Source organism: Notamacropus eugenii, chromosome 3 (genome assembly GCF_028372415.1).
Source record: "Notamacropus eugenii isolate mMacEug1 chromosome 3, mMacEug1.pri_v2, whole genome shotgun sequence".
Taxonomy (NCBI): Eukaryota; Metazoa; Chordata; class Mammalia; order Diprotodontia; family Macropodidae; genus Notamacropus; species Notamacropus eugenii.
The window spans coordinates 157,825,886-157,848,021 of NC_092874.1; the positions used below are offsets into that span (position 1 = coordinate 157,825,886).

At 34.7% G+C, this 22,136-nt stretch overlaps 1 protein-coding gene across 5 annotated transcripts in view; it reads left to right on the plus strand.

The window, feature by feature from the left end:
* The window catches only part of CD36 (CD36 molecule (CD36 blood group)), a 122,860-nt gene extending 101,183 nt beyond the window's left edge, over nt 1–21,677 (plus strand). For all 5 annotated transcript variants that reach the window (XM_072653206.1, XM_072653203.1, XM_072653204.1 and 2 more), the window contains 10 exons: nt 1,234–1,413; nt 2,045–2,136; nt 3,856–3,902; nt 6,724–6,793; nt 10,360–10,547; nt 13,623–13,741; nt 15,271–15,344; nt 18,037–18,091; nt 19,406–19,570; nt 21,467–21,677. In XM_072653206.1, coding sequence (XP_072509307.1) covers nt 1,234–1,413; nt 2,045–2,136; nt 3,856–3,902; nt 6,724–6,793; nt 10,360–10,547; nt 13,623–13,741; nt 15,271–15,344; nt 18,037–18,091; nt 19,406–19,570 — 990 coding nt within the window. In that variant the 3' untranslated portion in view covers nt 21,467–21,677. The remainder of the gene's footprint in view (nt 1–1,233; nt 1,414–2,044; nt 2,137–3,855; nt 3,903–6,723; nt 6,794–10,359; nt 10,548–13,622; nt 13,742–15,270; nt 15,345–18,036; nt 18,092–19,405; nt 19,571–21,466) is intronic.
* Nucleotides 21,678–22,136: the final 459 nt, after the last annotated feature.

Here is a 22,136-nt window from a genome sequence, read left to right on the forward strand (position 1 = left end):
AATTGTCTAGAACTTCTTTCTACCCTCTCCCAAGACAGAGAACTTATGTCCTTTGCCTTTGTTTTTGTGTTGTTTTTTTCTTGGTGCCAGAATGTTAATCTCTATAATTATTCTAGAAGTTATCACACTGGGTCTGTATCTTGAGTTCTATATTTTGGAACCTTGGGCAAATCATGATTTATCTCAGCATCTATCTAATTGAGTCATGAGATCTTAGAATTAGAGGGAATCTTACCCCAAACCGGAATCATCACTATCACATGCCTGACAAATAACCATTTTGCTTCAGTTTGGGAAATTGCAATGATGGGTGAATTCAATACTCTAAAGGAGGGGGGCATTCCATTTGGGAATCATTTTAATTCATTTTAAAAAAACTTTCTCTTCTATTAAACCCAAACCTAATGTCTTCTAAATTCTTCACGTTAGTTTTGGACTAGACTAAAACAATAAATCTAATTTTCTTTCTTCTATGATAACTCTTCCCATTTTCGAAAAAAGAAATGTAATTCATGTCCTCTCCCCAAGTTTTTGATAAGATGGATATTATCTGCTGACATTGTTCAATTTGAAGGTTGTTTGTACATAGGGATGTAGTTACTTTTCCCCAGATGTCTAATTATGTATGAGTAATTTCAACATTCCTTTGAGTTATAAAATATTATCTAAGTTTTGAAATGATAATGATAGCTCTTTGGAAGAAAAGGCAGTATAGGCATAGCACATGTCCATACTATCAAAATGATCTTGACTTGGCTGTTTAATCCAGTTTTATTATAAATATCAGTGTATGGCATCACAGATGATGAACAATTTCATTTTACAAATAAGGAAACTGAGGCCTCGAGAGGATAATAACTTACATAAGGCCAAATAGGTAGCAAGTGGCAGAAAATTAATTCCAACTTCTCTTAGTCCCAAATGAACACTAGTTAGTTTATTTATGATCACTTGGAGGTATACATATCACCGGACCAGTCATATGGTCACCAGCTAGATTACAAAAGCATGAATAGTATTGACTGCAGCAAGCAGCAAAAATTATTGAGGCTACAATAGTCTGATTACTTCTTAGATGTGTCAATTAAATCAGTAGTGGTTTCAGTGGATTTGGTGACCTAAATCTATTGGTCTTGACAAGATTTGACAACAGTCTTAAGCAAATGCTGCCAGTTTCATTGAAGTTTATTGTAACATGCTCTTTGTCAAATTTTATTTTTTTTTTTTTTACAGGCTGCACCCATTGTGTATCCAAATACCTTTGTCCAGATGGTATTAAACACATTTATCAAGAAGTCAAAATCTTACATGTTCCAAGTCAGAACCTTGAGAGAACTATTGTGGGGCTATCAAGATCCATTCCTAAGTTTGGTTCCTTATCCTATTGATACCAAAGTTGGTGTATTCTACCCTGTACGTAACAAATGTTCTGAGTTCATTATACTTTGTGGATGAGTAAAGAAAATGGACTGATGTTCATTTGAGTCATTGTGACTTTTAATGTCTTATTATAAAGAGAACCAGTAACATAGATATTTTAAGACCATTTAGGAAAAATATTGTTGAAATAATGGAAACAGTCACATACACAGGGAAATCATTAGAGTTATCCTAGTGACTATTAGTACCCAGGGAATACAATTGACTTTAGTTTTAGCACCCAATATGGTCATCATCATGTATTAGAAACTATCTCGAATATGATTTAGTCTTTTTTTATATTATTTCATTTCAATTGTTAATCCAAATCTGTTTCCTATCAATTTGTATTGTTTCCCACCTCCTTCATAGTTCTCTTTTCTCCTTTTTTCATTATGCTAGTAAACAATTGGTTTGCTTTCCAAACTAAACAGCCCTATTTAATTTTCAGTTCTTGGTTAGAGTGATATGTTTAAATTTAACAGCCCATGGATCTTGAATCTTGAAGATTTTCCTTTGCCTTAATTTGTATTTTAAATAAAAAGTCACCATTTTCATTAAAATGATTCCTTACCATTATTCAGCTTTGTTGCAGAAACAGATTTCTCTCTTGTCTTTCTTGCAGTACAACAATACAGCAGATGGAGTTTACAAAGTTTTCACTGGAAAAGATGACATAAGCAAAGTTGCAATAATTGACACTTATAAAGATAAAAAGTATGTAATTTTTCATTGAGACCATGTTATTTTTCCTTGTGTGTATCTAAAACCTTTTGAGAGCTGGTTTAAATTGGAGAGTTTTAAAGATTTTTTTTTCTAAGTAAGTACTTAAGTCTTGAGCTAAACCTGTTTTTTTATGGTTATTTTTTTAAACCACAACAACCAAGTGAAAAAATGACAAATTGGATCAAATAGTTAATTTTATTTTATGTGCAAAAAGCCAATGAATTGGTTTCAATTTTGTTGAGAGTATCACAAAAGTTGGGACATATTCATTGGCATTAGAGTCAACTTGAACGTGTCTGAGCATGACTGAGTGAATTATCGTCTTTTTCTTATGTGGAGTACCGTCATTGAAAATTCTTTTTAAGGTAATTCTTCTTCTCAGGATTTGTGCCACCAAAGGTAATGGACAGATTAGATTTGCCTATCAAGTAGTCCTCTGGACTGAGGAGCAAAAGTGTGAAATACCATTCTTTGGACTTTTTCCTATTGCCACATGTGACCAAAAAGGATATGGAAAGCTTATAAAACTCAGTTATGAGAAAGTGACCTAGTATTTCTATATTGATAAGTCAATATCTTCTTTTGATAGTACAGAAGTAGAATTAATGTGAAAGAAGAGTTAGAATTTATAATTTATAAGTGCATTTGTAATCTCTCTGTATAATTTTAACTTTGGAGATAGAAAACATGGCTCTCTTTTCTTATCTTGGATTTAGCTAAGAAACAAAGCTTTAAGAAGGAAATCAATCACCTACTTGCTCCATATTTTCCACTCTACTAGGCAAATGTTTTAATTCCTTGATTATTTGATTTCCCTGATGTATATTTAAGGATACTGTTTTTGTTTTTTTTCTTAAGTTCATATGAGAAAACCCTGGGAGAGGGAATCATTTAGTGTATTGAAAGCTGATGTGCATCATTAATGTATCATGATAACAACAAGAAAAAGCTAATGTGAGTTTAGTCCAAATTAAGAGGAACATAGTACTCAGTGTGCAGAAGGTTATTGCCTTGCTATACTTTGACTTGGTCAGACCACAAGTGGAATATCATGTTCCTTTCTAAACACCGCCTTTGAATGTAGATATGTGATTAAGTTGTGTAAGTATATAAAAGTGTGTTGAAAGTTCTGACTCACTTAACCTTTTAGAATCTTAGCAGTTATCTAAGACTTAAAGTTCAAAAGAGCTGTCTTATCTTCATTAGTAGAGGGAATTTATTCACTAAGCATTCTACCAGTGGAAGTAGTAGGTCTGACTGAAAACAAACAAAAGTAGAAATGCATTACATAAAGTGTGGCATATATATTCAAATAAAGTTTCTGTATTGTCCTTGTCCTTTTGTTTTATATAGGCACAAATCAATTTTCTGTATTACCTGCAAAACATCCCAGCTAGAACAAAGGTTAAAAAAAAAGCGGTAGAAATTATATACTTTGTAGCTTCATTGCGAAAAGCTTAACTTCTCTATTATTTTTACCTATAGCAGCTACTCTTCACGTTCATATCCTTTACCCATATTTTCCCACTATAATTGAAAATGCAAGTAATAATCATTTCATAACTCTCCCCACCTATTCTGCATATATATGTGTGTACATATATGTATATACAAACATATATACATACATATGTATATATACATATATATTTGCTAAAGAGATACATACAAGTTTGCTATGTCAGCTCACTGGAACGTCTTTTGTTCTAGGAATCTCTCATATTGGCCGGGTTACTGTGACATGATCAATGGCACAGGTAAGGATAAATTGTCATGGCAAGAATTTTAGTAAATGTTTGAATATTGTGGCCATCCAAAGATGGCATACAAAGGCTCAAACCTGTATGAACACAGAGATTTACCTGAATCCTTTCAAAAAAGTCTTTGCTTAAAAGAATCTTCTTTTTAGTAACAACAATATAGAATGTGAAAGTGCTGAGTACTTGATTGATTTGCGTTCCTATCTCTTGCAAAAATTTATAGAGATAATAATGTGGACTGGAAAGAATGGAAAATCAGGATAATTATTCAAAGGCAAACACGTCTCTGCCTGAGTTTTGAAAGGAAGAATGAATGAAATGACAAAATAGGGCATGTCCATTTTAAAGGGCCGGAAATAAGGGGAGAGGGGATGAATAAAAATGTGGAGAAATATATCTTTCCCATATTGTAATTATCTAATCCTGTGACAGATACATTAAAATTAGGTATTCTCTTTTTTCAGTGTCAACAAGGGAGACAGAAAACTAGTAATAAAAGGTTTGAATTGATAAAGTGAGGTAACATAATAATATAAGGCAATAGGAACCAGAGCTGAGCTTTTAGTTACAGGGAAGTTAGTGGGTATTAATATTCAAGATTTATCCATAATCAGGCAATTATCTGGGTTCAGTTTGAAGGATGTTAACTCTGGAGTCAGCAATCCTGGGTTCAGATTCTTCCTCTGGTGCTTAGTTCCCCTGGGATTGAGGAAGTCAATTAACTTCCCTACCCTGGGTTTCAGTGTTTGCTTCTTTCAAAGGATAGGCTTGTACTTGATGAGTTTTTGAACTTTCAGTTTTAGATCTCACCAAATAATCTTGTGGTCAGTGTAAGCACGAGTCAAGAGAGGAAGGAAGGAGAACAAAGTTGTCAAATTTTAAGCAGAAGTAGCATGGAGGCAGCATGATAGAGAGGTGACCTTACAGTCAGAAAGATTTAAGTTCAAGTTCCAGAGCATATCATCTCTTGGTGCTCCAGGCAACTTTCTGACTAAAAAGCTGCAGGCAAGGTACCATCCTGCCTCAATAGAAGTTCCTTATAACAATGGCATCACGGGCACAGTCCCTGTCTCTTCACTTCAATTGGAAAATATAAGAATAAGAAAGGATTGAACTTCGTATGATATGTTTTCCTGAAAGCATTTGGTCTTCTCTGCTTTGTGTAAAGTAGTAATATCAATTCCAGACTTTCAGTAGTCTTTTACTTTCTGAATATTGATTCTACTTTCTTTTGCAAGATTTCCTTGTCTCAATTATTCCCAGTCTCCTAAGGAATGAACATATTGGCCTAGTGCTCTAGCCTGTATAGCAAATCATTGCGATAAATAACAATAAACATTCAGAATTTTGGTTGAAGTTGTTATGGCAAATGAAATTTGAAGTGGCCCAGAATGAGTGACTAGAAGCATTTCTTCAAAATTCTATTTCTGCAAATACAAAAAGAGAAGGCATCTTGCATTATCCTGAAATAGCAGGTCTTTTTTCCTAAAGGAGAAAACTTCCATTAATAACAAAAAAACATTTTTTGTTCTATGTCAAACAGAACTCTGAAATGAATTTTATTAAACGTGAACTGACGGAGATGCTAGGAAAGGCAAGAAGAATGATCCACAACTGTCACTCCTAGAAAAAAGATATGTAAAAGAAAAATCTAAGGATAATATGAGAAACATGAAAAAATAAATGGGGCCAGAACAGAGTCCCTGGAGGAAATTTTCTTAGTAACAGCCCTTAGGGGACCCAAACCTAGGAAAACAAGTTTTCAAAAACTGTTCTGGTATTGGAGACTCTTTCCCTTGCCCTCTTCAAAGCATTTAAAACAATCTAATGCTAAAGTCAAATTATCAGATGTGAAAAGAATGCTTGTAGCAACTAGTGGAAATAGTCGTTAATGCTATTTCCTTCATTTGCAACTCTTTCAGCTTCACAACTGTGAAATTTGTCTTTCCTAATTAGGCATAGCTATTGAGAAGGCCATTGTATGGCTCTATTCCCTGAAGTGTCCACATTAAGTACAAATCACAAAGCATTTGTAATTGCTCCCTAATGTGCAAAAGAATCATTTATTTCCTTTAATATTTTCCAAACCTAAACACTGGAATGAAGATGGGAAAGAGAGGAAATATCAGGACTAATGATCAATGGTGGTGTATTTCTTTAATCATATACAGTGGCCAGTCTTGGTGATAACATTATATTAAATGGAAAATTGATTTCTTGGATCAAAAATAATGAAGTTTCTCCTTTGTTTTGTATAATTTTGTACAAGTTCATACACACATATTATGTATTTTACCAGCAATGCCTTGGATGTGGTAGATAGTCAATAAGTTACTTCTGGAAGAATGAACATACAGACCCCACTGTTTGTTTTTTAACTAGTTAAATTTCCCAATTCTTAAGTGGGAGACTTGCACCTATTGAGAGTTTTGTACCTATTTTCAACAATTATATAATAGCTTCTAGGGCAAATAAAACATTTAAAAAAATGTAGTAGTTTCTAGAGGAAAATCTGAGGCAACCTAAATGTTTATTCAAAGAGTCAACAACTGTCATCCAGATTCTCAGGCTTTTCTTTTCTTTTGAACAACCACAATTAACCGCTTTCTACTTTTCATAAGAAAAACAAGATTTTTTTCATGTATTTTAAAAATTCTTCATTTCATTTTTAATAGGAGAAAAAATTAATTCACACATGAAAAACACATGAATTTAGGTTTTGTCTGTGAAAGGATTTTTTTTTCTAGCATACACATAATACTCCACCCAGAAAAATCTGATTAGTTTCCCACTTTATCTTCCATTGTTTTAAAAACAGATGCAGCCTCATTTCCTCCTTTTGTGGAGAAGTCCAGAATATTGAGATTCTTTTCCTCTGATATTTGCAGGTAAGATTGAGAGTATCCCTTTGAATTTCATTTCAGAATCGCATTCCACTTCCCCCCATGTGATGAGTATAAGGTTAAAGATATCACGCTAATGGGTCATATTTAAAGAAACATAATTATATTTTTCTACTAGATTGCTGTAAGCAGCTTGATGTCAGGAACTCTGTCTAATTTCTGTATATCCTACAGGGCCTAGTACCTAATCAATCGATAAATATCAGTTGAATTACATGCAACGTGAGAGATTTTGCTTGATTTTTTAAAGAAAAGACAGGAACGGCAACTTAGTAGTGTGTATCTACTCTCTAGGGATCTAAAGATTAACTCTTACATCATTTCAAATAAGATCACTGCTGTTTTTCAGTTCTTCCTTTTGATCAATGAATTTTCAGATTTATGAAACTCAGAATGTCTTTATCACCTTCATGTCTTCTGTTAAGATATGGCCAGTATTTATGAAGCATCTGTTGTGTAGAATTCACTGTGGAAGGCACTGAAGATGATTAATAAATAAGATATCCATGTTCCTAAAGATCTTGCAATGTAGTAGGGGAAGTAAAACCCATACTTAAATGACTATGATACAAATTAGAACAAAGAGAGACAAAAAAGGTTATTAGACATTTGAGATGAAATGGCTTAGAGAATTTGGAAAACCTTCATAAAAGAAGGAACATGGGAGTTAAATCTTGGAGGATGTAGAGCATTTATGTCTATTTCTTAAATACTCATTGATAACTTCTGCTTTTAAATCACCATAATTTCCAAATATATAGCCACTTTCCCTTCCCCCTATGAAGCCAGGTACCCAGAATCCATCTCTTAAAAAATAAAAAGATTGAGCAAGCAGTGCTATCAATTATCAAACATTTATTAGATACATATTAGGTGCTAGGTACAAGAAATAAAAAGATAAAAAAGATGATCCTTGCTTTGAGCAGCTTAAATTCTAGTCAATGAAAGATAATACATGTAGTATGTATATATATATATATATATTTATAGATATATTCAAATTGTATGCAAAATGCTTGCAAGATAATTTGGAAGAGATGTGGAAAGACTTCATATAGAAGGAGACATGTGAGCTTACCCTTGAAGAAACTAGGGATTGTAAGAGGTGAAGGGAGGTGATAAAAGAGTTAATGCCAGACATGAGGGACAGCTACCGAGCAATAGTATGATATATGTATGATTTCATTGGGTAGGTATTTTAGGGATGGGGAATGGGACAACATTTTAAGTGGTAGAAAAATATGGCAAAGAAAGAAGTCTCAGGAAGCTTAAAAAGAAGCCAAGCATAACTTGGCAAGTGTCATAACAGTTTGTTAATGCATCAAATGATGTTTTGTAGGATAAGGATAGAAAGGAATCTGGAACCAGACCACGGAAGTCTTTGCATGCTAAATTAAGAAGATTAATCAAAGTTATTGGTCAGCAGGATACCATTAAACCTTTTTGTACCATGGAATGATGTTTGAATCATTTCAATCTGGAAGCAGTGTAAAAAATATATAGGAAGTGGATGAGATTGGCAGAAAAGAGATAGATTAGAAGTCTATCCCAGGTATGTGATAAGAAGTATCTCTGGCAGGATAGTAGCAATTATAACAGAAAGTAGACAAATTACAAGGAATGTCATAGGGAAAATTAGCATTCCTTGACATCTGGTTGAATGTGGGCAGTGAAAGATAGGAGACAAAAATAATACAGGGTTCCAGGTCTGTGTGACCAGGAACAAGTGATTCCATTAACAAACATGGAAAAGTCAAGAAGAGGTACAGGATTAGAGGGAAAGACAAAGTCTTTTTTCTAGGGTCACGTTGAATTTGGTTCTCTAGGTGTAGATCCAAGGAGATGTGGTCATGCAGCAGAGATGGAAATCACTTGAATAAAAGTGATATTTGGAGTAAATGAGAACAGATGAGATTCCCACAGGAGGGGTATATAAAGAAATGGGGATGGAAAGAAAGGAATGAGCAAAAAAAAAGCCTCAGGACAGGCCTATATATTGGAGATAAGAAGGGAAAAGCAATACCAGCAAATGAAGCAGTGAAGGAGTAAGGCAGAAGGAAAGCTGGGATCATACAGCACCATGGAAACAAGATAGGAACTTATCAACAAACAGGGTCAAATACCTCCAGAAAGTAGAGGAGGAAGGGCACCAACAAATGCTAACATGAAGTTATTGACCTTTGGAAACACAATTTCACTTGAGTGATAGGGCTTGACACTCGATATTAAGGAACTGTTGTTATGTTCGTCTTTTATTTTCAAAGAAGACCATGACATCAGAGAAATGATGACATGACTTGCACCTGACTTTGTTTCGAGTGTAGGAGGGCTGTGCAACCTCACTCCTCCTCTGGAGCCATCTGGGTCCAGTGACCAGATATTCATCAGGATGACTGGAGATGGTCCAGGATGCAATGGGAGACCTTGGCCTTTTTAGGCTAAGGCCTTTTCAGATACTGACTTAGAAGGAGGTAACACCCATTCAGTGAATAGCATTTTTTCAGAAGTAGTCAGGGAATGGCCCCTTTGTAGTAGGCATAGAAAAAGAGAAAGAATAACAACTGTAGTAATTTGTATAGCTCAACTTTTATAGTTCACAAACTAGCTTCCTATACTGTGCAAATAAGGAAGCTAAGGAACTGGGGATTAAGTAAATGTGGAGGATGTAGAAGAAAAACATGGATGTTTTTTCAAGAAATGTTGGTCATGAAAGGGAAAAAGAAAAAGAAGTTCTTTTAGGATAAGAGAAACATAAGCATATTTATCAGTGGAAAGGAAAGAGACAATGGAGAAGGAGAAATTGACTAGTCAGGAGAGAGTAGGATTGGTGGAACCCAGTCCCGTAGAAGGCAATGGCATTGTTACTAAGGGTGAGGTATTAACATTTACAAAGAGAAGACACATTCTTCCCAGTAGATAAGAAAATGTATTTGAAAACAAATTCTGAAGAGGAAGAGAGCTGAAGGAATTCAGGGTGGATTACCTTGATCTCAGAAGTAGGAGAGTGTCATCTACTGGCAGTTTAAAAGAAAATTACTTTTTCTTTCCTTAACCTAAATCTTATAGTTGTTATTGTTCTCAATCCAACACTACTGTCCAGTGACAAGTATACTTTTTAAGGAACCTCAGAGGGTTTTTCATAAATGCTGAGGAGTTATGCTAATCTGTTTGGTGACATTATAGTTCAGAGGTTTTTTTGTTTTGTTTTGTTTTTAACAACCTTTGTCCCGAATAAATATATTAAAACAATATGTGCCCACTTACATAGGATGTAAGTATAAGAATTCCTTTCAGAATTCTAATTCAAATGCTGAAATGTCCTCTCTTTTTTGACATGAAGAAAAAATAGTTCATTTTCAGGTTCTAGGTCTTAGTAAGACTATAACATTTCATAACCACATTTTGCCATCACTGGGTAAGGCAAAGTTTAAAAATTTCACAAGAGTATTTTATTACCCTAGCCAAGGGCAAGGTTGTGGAGAAATGTGAGAACATCTGCAAAGTAAATTTTAAGTGTGTCTGGAACAAAGTAATATGTTTTCTACTTTTAGGTCAATCTATGCTGAATTTGAAAATGAGATCAATCTGAAAGGGATCCCAGTCTACAGATTTGTCCTTCCAGCTAAGGCATTTGCATCTCCTCTTGTAAATCCGGATAATGAATGCTTTTGCACCGATAAAATTATCTCAAATAACTGTACATCAGCTGGTGTCCTGGATATTAGCAGCTGTAAAGACAGTGAGTGAAATATTATTGTTATGAATCAATAGTGCCACTCATTCAGAATTTACTTTTTTATTCCCAGAATATCTCAAACTTCTGAAATTGATTGGAACAAAATGATAAAAATTGTATAGAACAGTAATTAAAATATTTGTTTAAAGGCAAGTCTCCACATTTAAAATTGGGTTACCATGTTCTATGAAAATGAGTAGTTACTATTGGGTAAACAGTTGTCTGCTTACCTAATGTCTCTTTTAGGATGAGTAAAATGAAAGTAACTCAGTGAATAATATCTTGTGCTTCCTGCGTTGCCCTTTTCCATTTGAGCTATTTCTTTATCTTCTTCTTCTCCTGCCCCTCCCACTCTGTTCACTCTCTAAGCCACAGCTCCATGGATCATGTAGACTTAATATTATTTTTCTCTGTACTTGATTTCATTAGGGTATAGACCTTCTGATGTGAAAGTTTTCTTCAGTGATGCAGATCAGAAATTAATCAATAGCTTATAGCTTTAGCGAGTTGCCTGTAGCACTGAGATTAAGTAACTTTCCTGTGGTTATATAGAAAACATGAATCAAAGATATGACTTGAATCTAGATTTTACTGATTATCTTATCTCTATGATATTTAATTACATCAAATTCATTTATCTCCAAATTATTTCTAGAATAAGTTTTTCAATCATATTATGTTCTGAATCTACTTGTGAATTTTACCCCACTTTATTATGTGTATTACACATATATATATAAATATATATACATATGTATAAATGTACATATGTGTTTATATACAACGTGTATTTGTAAATATATACACATTGTATTCCCACTACCAAGAATTGGATGGGGGGGGGGGTGAAAGGGGAAGAAGAAAGTTAAAGTATGTGGGAAAGGCTAAGGTGGGAGGAGAAGTTAAAAGGAGATCAAGGTCTTCTAGTCTAGTGTCCAATTTCTGAGCAGGTCATTTCCCAAAATTTTCAAAACTTCATTTGGAAATATACTTTTCCATTTGTCTTTTCACATTTTGAAATTATTAGCTCCAAATTAAAAAAAAAACCCTATAACTACAAGTGTCATCTAATAGAATTAGTAGCAAATTTCTTTTAAATAGCTTAAGAAACTAGATTCATTCTTGAGAGTGGTGGAATTTACCATATTTGGACACTAAGATCTCATTCCCTAGTGTACTAAATGAGAAAGTATCCAAGTCATTGAAAATAATAAAGTTAGGAAGAATAGGTTATATGATCTAGAGCACTAAGAAATCAATTTTCAAAGTGCCTATAAAAGGGGAAAATGCCAAGTGACTTGACAGAATACTATGGATTTACTATTTATTTAATTGAGAGAATATCAGTTTCAGGGACTGATTTTCCTACTTTCTTCAATAAAATTATCATGAGAATTGTAATATGACTACACATGTGTCCTGATATCCTTGACTGAAAATAAGAAGGAAATAAGCAGGATTTCCTATAGACGATCACATCATCAGAATCCAAAATGGATACATTTCATTGTGTTACTGATGTTAGAGGAGCAACTAGGTGGCACAGCAGATAGAGTGCTGGGCCTGGAAGTCAATAAGACTCATTCTTCTTCAGTTCAAATCTGTTCTCAGACATTTGCTAACTGTGTGATCCTGGGCAAGTCACTTAACCCTGGTTGTTTCATCATAAAATAAGCTGGAAAAGGAAATGGCAAGCTGCTGCTCCATTATCTTTGCCAAGAAAACCCCAAATGGGGTCATGAAGAATCAGATATGACTGAAAAATAGTAAAATTATGTTAGCTAGGTTCCACAGTGGGTATAGTACAGGAACAGGAGTTGGAAGACCTAAGTTCAAATCTTGCTTCAAACACTATTTGTTGGTGGCCATGGGCTAGTCATTTAAACTTCTGTCTGACTCAATTTCCTCATCTGTAAAATGGAATAATCCCAGGATGGTTGTGAGGATAATAATATTTGTGAAGTACTTTGAAAACCTTAAAGCACTTAAAGTTGCATATTTTTATGTTTTTTAGATCATTTGCCAAGCAGAATTCCTCAAGGCTCTCTCTTCTAATAATGTCTTTAAACCATATAAAAATAATTTCATAACTGTAGCTATTGTTTATTGATATTCTGAATATTCATGTCAAGCAAGTAGGATAAGCATTTTCACTACAAGTGTTCACTGCTGTCATGAAAGATGAATGGTTTAAAAGGGAGAGGTGGACAGCATTGCATTAATATTTCAATCTCTAAAATGTTTGAAATCCATTATTACACAGAAGATGTCAGACTAACAGTATATAAAAGAAAGAGATAATGGGTGAATAGCAATTTTTCTGAATTAATGTGTATGATTGGATAGTCACTCCCTTGAATAAGTGCATTAGTGCATCTTTCTAGAAAAAAATGTTTAAAATGGGTAATGAATTGAGCCCAAAATTGAATAGGGGAAGAGTTCATTAGGAAGTTGGGTAATGCTTTCAATTATTCCCAGGTGCCCTCTAAGACAACATTTTCCCATGAGAAACAATGGAAAAGAATCACAAAGGATAAAATGGCATAGATATAGATAATTATACACTCCAAATGCCCTTAGAAGAGAGTATCTACAAAAATGAGATCATATTGAAGTATGAATATCAACTTGTCTATAGTCAGTTACCTTCTTAAAAAGGTACTATTTATTTTACCAGAGCTGTGAATTCATCCACATAGAGAACTACAAATGTAGATTAGCACTGTAACCTTCTGTCTTACAGTTTCCTGGAGGTACTAAGAGGTTAAGTGACTTGCCCAGGGTTACCCATTCTCTAAGTATGAGAACTAGGACTTGAACCCACCTAACTCTTCCTTCCTCAGAGGCCAGTGCTCTATCCATCCTGCAGCATTTAACCTCAGTAGTACACTTCTGAACTCTATTTTCGGACACTAGCATAAGAAAATTATGCTTTACTTTTTTTCTGTCGGTTTAGCCTTGGAAGCAAAGGTGCATTTTCCATTTAATGATTTATTTTGTGGCAGCTTTTGTGGATGTTTGAAAAGAAAATAGTTTTATCAGTGTCCAATTTTTTGTTTTTTTTGCATTTTCTTCCAGAAAAGCCAGTGTACATTTCACTTCCTCACTTTCTCCATGCAAGCCCTGATGTGCCAGAACCCATAGAAGGGTTAACACCAAATGAAGAGGAGCACCGGACATACCTGGATGTTGAACCTGTAAGCAAATGTACAAAGGATAATAATCCTGTGATTAGAAATATATTTAAAAATCCATTTGTACCCAATAAGCGTATATATGTTATCCACAATTCATTTCATGTCTTCATGTCTCCTCTAAATTTATAAAGTTTTCCTTATGATCCCCTTTTGGGAATCAGCATCCTGTAATAGAAAGGACAATCAATGGACTTGAAGTCAGACGTGGGTTCAATTAATTGTGTGACTTTGGAAGGGTGGTTAATACCTTTGAATCTACTTTGTTCATCAGTAAAATGGGATTCTAATACTTGTGCTATTTATAACGTTATTTTGAGGATCAAAGGAGATCAAAGCTGTAAAGTGCTTTGTTAAAACTTTATAAAGGTTTGGGATAGCACTTGGGTTTGGGATTCCATTGGTATTCATATAGCCAGAATGTGACAGACATGGGACTTTAACCAGGTCTTCTTGGCTCCAAGATTAATTATCTCTCCAATATGTGTGCCTTGTTTCCCTCTGTAAAATGTAAATTATTGTAACTACTAATAATAAAGGATGATTTTCTACCTAGTACAACGGAGTTGGAGGATCAGGATTCACATCCTGCCTCTGATACTTATGACTTACATGTTCTTGAGCAAGTCACTAAACTTCCCAGGAACTATTTTCTCATCTATAAAATCAAGTGACCTCTGAAGTCCCTTGCAGGTCTCTACCTTTATGATCTAAATGATGCTCATACAATGTCAAAGATAATCCCATTTCAATTTGTAAGCAGACAAACTTTTATAAGGCAATTTTTTTTGGTTCAAATCAGAATTTAATGTTTTCCTCAATATTTCAAGAATCTATTATTTCACCAACATGGGCACACTCCCCAGCAATACAGATCACAAGTCTTCTGTATTGCCTTAATTTCCAAACTATCAATATATCTTTTAGAGATAAGAATTAATCATATTATTTTGTTATTTTAATGACTACATAGTATGGATAAGTTTCTGATTCAATTTATCAAACACAAAATAATTGAATAATACAATCTGGTTGTTCTAATCATGTCTGCAGATTTGTTCTTTGCATGTGAATACACATATATTCACATATATGTAAAGAAATGTTTATACACACAAGCCTATCTATATAGAGAAAACACATGTATATGCATAGATAAACATTATAAATATAAATACACACTTATACATACACATACATGCACACTGGGTTGAACTGATAGAGGATGAACTTGAAGACCTGAGTACAAATCCTGGCTCAGACACTTACTAGTCATGTGATCCTGGGCAGATCAAAGTTACCTCTGTCAGCTTCAGTTTGTTCATCTGTAAAAAAAAAAAAAAAAAAAAAAAATTGTGGGCTATGAAAAGTAAATGAGATAGTATATATAAGGTGCTTTACAAACTCTAAATTGCCATATAATTATTGTTATTACTAATGTTATTATTTTATAAGTAATCTAATCATATATTCCAGATAGTCAACATATAAGCCTGGATGGGTAATTTTATTTCATTTTTATTTTGTTTTAGATCACTGGATTTACTCTGAGATTTGCAAAACGACTGCAGGTTAACATTCTTGTTAAACCAGTAAAAAAAATTGAGTAAGTTTTTTGGATCCGGTTTAGAATTTTAACATGGATGAAAAAATAATCTCTTCTAATTAGATCAAATGGAGCTAGAGGATTGAACCTATAAAATGTCAAATTTCAAATGTTATTGAGTTTATAAACAACATATCTATTTTTCAGTTATTTTGCAAATGACTTTCACTGAATAATTTCATCTCAGCTGCGTGGAGTCTAAATGACACATTATAAACAATTGAAACAGGACAGAGTATCCCCTGCCAGAGTACTAGGTCAGGTGGACTCTTCTTCCTGAGTTTAAATCTGGTCTCAGACACTTACTAGCTGTGTGACCCAGTTAACCCTGTTTGCCTCAGTTCCTCATCTGTAAAATGAGTTGGAGAAGGAAATGGTAAACCACACCAGTATTTTTGTCAAGAAAACTCCAAATCAGGGTCACAAAGAGTCAGACAGGACTGAAAAACAACAAGAAATACTTCAAATATATAGGTCTGACAATCATTAAATGGAAATTAAATGATGAATATTTAAACTATTGGATTTTGAAAAAAACTTTATAACCCCTCTTGAGTATTTTGCTCTCGTACCTTTCACTTTCTGTTGAGCATCTCCCCCTGAAAGTCTTGCTATTGCATCAAACTTTGTGTCATGTGGAGTTGACCTCCTCTCCTCTCTTTAAAGTTCTTTGTACTTGCTATCATCTATTAATGGAACTGTCAATCTCTCAGTCACCTAGACAGGAAACGTTTAATTCCTCCTCTTTCTCCTGCACTTTCTTCACTGTTTGTGGCCAGATGATGTCCACAGTATCTCTTTCATCTTTCCTCTAATGGCTCCTCACACACCCTACTTCAAGCCTTCATCACTTTTGTTCTGGAGCAGTGTCTCTGCCACTAGTCTCTTCTCTTTATAGTACCTCATCCAACTGCCAAAATAATATTCTTAATGTGTAGACACCTTCCTCTCTCCTCTGCTTGAAAGCCTTCAATGGCTGCTTAATGCCAAGGAGGGAAAATTCAAACTCCTTTAGAACCTAAAGTTTTCCATCATCTGGCCCTCACCTTTCCAGGTTACTCATCTAACTATTGGGGCAGCTAATAAGCAAGGGCAGGAGCTTTCTCCCTATAAGCACACAGCTTTAGGCACTAACCCTTTTTAAAAGCTAATTCATCATCTGGCCCTTCCTCTGACTGGGTTAAATTTTGTACTTGTTACTCAACAGCTTGTAAGGGCTTGGAAAATAATGTCTGGCACATACTATTATACCTAAATTCTTGTTGACTGATATGGTTCAAAGGCATCCAACCACCTATATCCCATTAGATTGAAAGCACTTTTTCTCTCCAGCTTATGGACTTCCTTATGATTTCAAGGCATATTTCTTAGGCTCAGATACCATTGCAAGGGAAAGTTATGTGGAAAGAACACCAGAACTGATTCTTTGACTATGGCCCTAATCCAGTGTAGCTGAGCAAACTATAACATTTTATACGCATATATATATTCATGTATACATATATATGTATGTGTATATGTTTATGTATAGACACATACACATATGTATACACACGCATCCACACATACATATATGTAGTCACCTTTGTAAGTAGAAATCCATCCTTCCTCTTTCAAATAATTCATGTGATAACCAAAGTAAAAATCAGCATCTTTGCCAACATAAATAATCAAAGTAAAATAGAAAAATTGAAACCTTTCAGTGTCAATGATTTCCATAGACTTTGCAGAGGTCAAGGTAAAGGAACAGGAAGTTAAGGTGTTTTTTTTTTTTTGGTTGATTTCTTTTTGTTCCTATTATTTGATTTTTAAGGGGTGGGGAATAGGGTCCTAACAGTGAGCAAACTTTAAGTTCACAGAGAAAGACAAGGAAGTTGTCAGCCAGCTGAGATCTCTTGTTGCTCACCATCTACATTTTTCCTAACTTGTGCCTTAGTCAGCAATGCAGATTATGTCCCAGTTTTAACTTTTGATCTAAATAGTCTGTATGTTTCTAGTATCCTCTCCTCCTGGTAATTATAGACCGACGCTGATAGCTCTTCCTGCCCCTAAAGCCTCACAGGATGACTTTTCTTCCTCTTTCTCCTCTGAAGTCAGTACAAAGTCAGGGACAGGATCTTAGAAACTAGGGAAAGTTGGGTAACTCAATAAAACAAAGCAAACAAACAAACAAACAAACAAACAAAAAACAGCAAAAAACTCCATTGGTCACCAAGGTTTTCTTATCAATGCCCCTATAGCCAGAGGCAAACCCATTAAACTCTTAAGTATACACTCTACCTTCTGGGAAATTGAATTATGAGGTATTCTCTAACATCTACGTGTCAGTTTGTGCCTCTGGGTAATCAATCTTTTGACTTCTTTCTCTTCCTTCCATTGGTGCCAGATCTTTCATGAAGCCTTCCCTGCCCCCTAACCACTACCCCCTCCTCGCATTTGTATACAGCATTCTGTCCAGATATGTCATTTGTCTCTCTTATATTACACCTTGCATTATTATACTTGGTGTTGGTGTACAGATTATAACTTACACAGAAAACTGTAAGTTTCTTATGGCTAGGAGCTATCTATTTTCATCTTTATAATCCTAAGGCAATTACCATAACTCATTACATGTAAAAGTTGGTTAATAAATGGCTGAATTGAATAATGTATATTTCAGTTTTTAAAAATCTCTCTCATTGTGTTACAGTACTTTAAGTAAACTGAAACGGAACTACATTATCCCAATTCTTTGGCTTAATGAGGTGAGTATTTTGAATATATTAATTACAAAAAGTCAGGACATTTTTCTTTTTAAAAGAAGTCTTTTAATGACAGGTCTCTTTTTTGAGCTTAACATCTTCCCCAAACCTCTCCCTCCTCCCTCCACATTAACTGAAAAATATGTTCTATATTTATTATGTGTTTGGAATTTTAGATTGGATGTATTGAATTTTAGTCTAAGGACATGTCAATGAATTTAGGCAGTATTGATCATCTGTGCGTGTGCACATGCACATGTGTGCATGTGTGCGCTTTCTTATTTGAATATATGACCAAAATGGACAGGAACATAAAATTTTTGCTTCATCTTGACAAAGCAAGAATATGTTCTGCCAATTAGTAACATTAGGATTGTCTTAAACCTTTATCTCCAATATCTGCTTGTAGAGAGTCTTGCAATAGGAACTGCACAAAAGAGAATCATTGAAATTTGTTTGGCTCTTAGCAAATTGGGCCTCTTTCATGGAGTGGTCCTAGTTCAGTCTGGTCACATTTTGTATTCATAATTCCAAGTCAAGGACAAGTTCACCAATATCATATGATAGATTACTGGTAAAAGCCTTTGAAACTGTTTTTTAATCATTCCAGACAACTGGACACAGAACTAATAAATACTTTGGGCCTCTGGAGTGAGAATGAACCAAAAGACTGTTTGAATTTTCCTTCTGATACTGGGGAACAAATGACTGATGACAATGTTGTACAACTAGCTCATCAGCCTTACCGCTGGTTAGAATCTTGGGCATTCATTGACCATTGTTACTATCAAAGTACTTTACTGAGAATAGAAAGAATTTGAGAAAGCAACATGTAAAAATGCCTATAGTTCACTAACTTCCTGTTTTCATGCCCTGGCTCAAACCTGATCATTCAGTTCTGAGCTTGTTTGCAAAAGAGAAAGAAACTGGACAGAAACAAGAATTTGGTGGAAATAGCGACTTACAATAAGAGGAAAGAGTAGTGGAAAAGAAATAAATTGAAACAACATTGGTGTTTCAATATACTTTGCATGTATCTTTGTCCCAAGTCTACCTTGATCCACAAAGAGTAAAAACTTTTAGTGGGCAAAACCTAGGGCATGGATATAAGTTTCTCTCTTAGGGAATCAATGATTCTCTTTTTTTCCTGAGTTAGCCAAAGTAAATCCTCGTTACTCATCACAATTTCTTAAGCTTCTCAGGCATACTTTCATGTGTGAAAATGGACACACACAAGAATGCAAGAGGAGAGAATGTGTTATATGCTTATTGTTTATTTTACTGCTTCATCAGTAATACTGTTTGCTTTGGTTTCAGACTGGTACCATTGGTGATGAGAAAGCAGAAATGTTCAGGAAACAAGTAACCGGCAAAATAAATCTCCTGGGTCTGGTAGAAATGATTTTACTCGCTGTTGGTTTAGTGACCTTTGTTGCATCCATGATAGCATATTGTGTATGCAGGTCAAAGAAAATAAAATAAGTAAGTACATCTATGAACAAACAAATAAAACAGCAGCCTGTTGATGACATAACATAGTTCTTTACTTTTAGTGTTTTCATGGTATTCAAAAGAAGAGTCATACAACTGAAAGCTGTGAAAGTTTCTGTCTGAACTACTCAACTTTCAGTTTCAATTTTAATGGGCTTTATAGATATAAAGTACGAAGTAGTGAAGGCATAGCATTATAGGTTCATAGAGCTGGAAGGCACCTTAGTGGCCATTAGACCATTCTCGATGTAAACATTCCTATTCTACAATATCATGGTTATTGGTCATCCAACTTCTGATTGAAGATTTCTAATGACTAAGAACTCACTGTGTTGCAAGGTTGTTGTTAAGATTGAATGAGATAATTTGTGTAATCAGGCTTGCAAACTTTCTATTAAGGTATTTCCAGTTGTTAGCTAATAAATCTCGTAGATGTACAGTCTGAAAAACTTGAGGTCCAATGCCTCCTCAGAAGGTTACTAGCTGTGTGGCTCTGGACAAGTCATTTGACCTCTCAATTTACTCGACTGTAAAAAGGAAATAATGATAACACCTACGTCCCAGGGTTGTTATGAGGATTCAAATGAATTATTATTTGTAAAGCACTTTACAGTATCTTTCTGTGACTTGGAGCCTTATAGAGTTGACTAGAGTATGGAGTGGCTAAATTAAGTGATCAGCATCAAATGGGTAATATGTGAAGAAGGAAGACTTGAACACAATATGTTGAGAAGTTGAGTGACTTCCCGAGGATCAGATGGTCACCATACATTAGACAGAATGTAATACTTGAGAGAAAGCTTGCTCCGTCTTTCTGTCTTATCCAAAAACTGAAGAGTCAAATATACAAATGTACAAAGTAAAGACTCTTTAATACCATTTTATCCATTCTCCATTCAGCTACTAAAGTGATTTTTCTTAAAACATAGGTCTGATAATGTCACCTTCTTACTCAGCAAACTCCAGGGGCTCCCTATTGCCTGTAGTAGCAAATGTAAAGTGCTCTGTTTGGCATTCAAAGCCCTTCATAACCTAACCCTCTCCCACCTTTTCAGTCTTCTTAACACTTTATTCCCTAAAACATACTTCAGTCCAGTGATACTAGCCTACTGATTGTTCCATGAGAAAACACTCCATCCCTCTCCACTCTAGGTTTTTTCTCTGTTATCCCCCAAGCCTGGAATGCTCTGCCTCCTCTACTATGACTATTGACCATCCCACCTTCTATTAAGTGTCAACTAAAATACCACCTTCTACAGAAAACCTTCACCAACTCCCAGTGTTCTCCCTAATTAGTTCCTCTTTACCCTGTATATAGATTGTTTTGTATATATTTATTTACATATTTTAAGCTCCTTGAGGGCAGGGGCTATTTTCTACCTCCATTTGTACCCCCAGAGCTTAGTTCAGTGCCTAGCACATAGTAGGTATTTAATAAATGCTTATTGAATATGCAAAATGAATATCAGATTCATATCATTATATCATATTACCTTCATTGAAATCTGATCCCAGATCATGAAATTAATCTTCTATTTAGTAAGTCATGGTTACTTTAAGTCTTTTGGGAAGACCAGGGTATATATCAGCCTGATTTCTTCACCTTGCTCTATAGCATGGAGGCCAAAGAGAAATGGGATAGAGTTTTCTCTTTATTACTACTGAGAAAATATTTTTTTTGTTGTTCTAGAGGATTTTCTTTTATAAATTTTCAACAGCCTCACAGGTTGGAGAATTAAAATGTTGGGTAACAAAAAAAAAAAAATACTGACTCCTAGAGACTTGGTATTTAATACCAGCCTATTTATTTATACCCTTTAAAAAAGCTGTCAACTTTTCAACCTTTAAAAGGGTGTAACTTGTTGCCTCTTTTTTCTCCTTTTACAGGTAACTAGAGACACTTTGGATTCCGAGAATAGCTATGTCAAAATCAGAATCTTCAGTAACAATGGCTCAAAAAATCCAAATTTAACATAATTTGTGTGCACAGACTATACATAAGGAGAAGCTGAGATGGTGATCTTAAAGCAATATTTTTTTTCTGAAGGACAATTATTAAGTTGCCATTACATTAAATAAAATTCTACATCCCCCATCATATCTTTTAAAATGTATCATGATTAAGTTGGTTGCAAAATCCATAGAATGTAATTATACATGAGAAAATTGCTCCTATCTATGTCTGGTAAGAGATTCAGCACAAAAGTTGAAGTTAGTCCCAAGGACTGAGATTTTCCAGTGTTCTAGGGTAAAAAAGTTATAACCAATCATGTTCTCTATAGTCGGTGGCAATAAGTCAACTTGTTTTTTTCTTTCTCAAAACTGTCAGTCCAACATTTCATAAGAAACAACCTGAAAAGCCAATGGGAAATATGTGAATATTGGCACCACTGTTTCTACCTTAGTCTATTCAGAAACAAATAGGCATCAACCACTTTTTACTCAAGTGTAAACCCCGTTCTTGACCCTGTGCTCATGAAAAGGAAAGCCATTCAATCACCTGCCTTTTCATTTTCATGAATATGGGCTTGGACACTGTCCCCATGCTTTTCAGTTG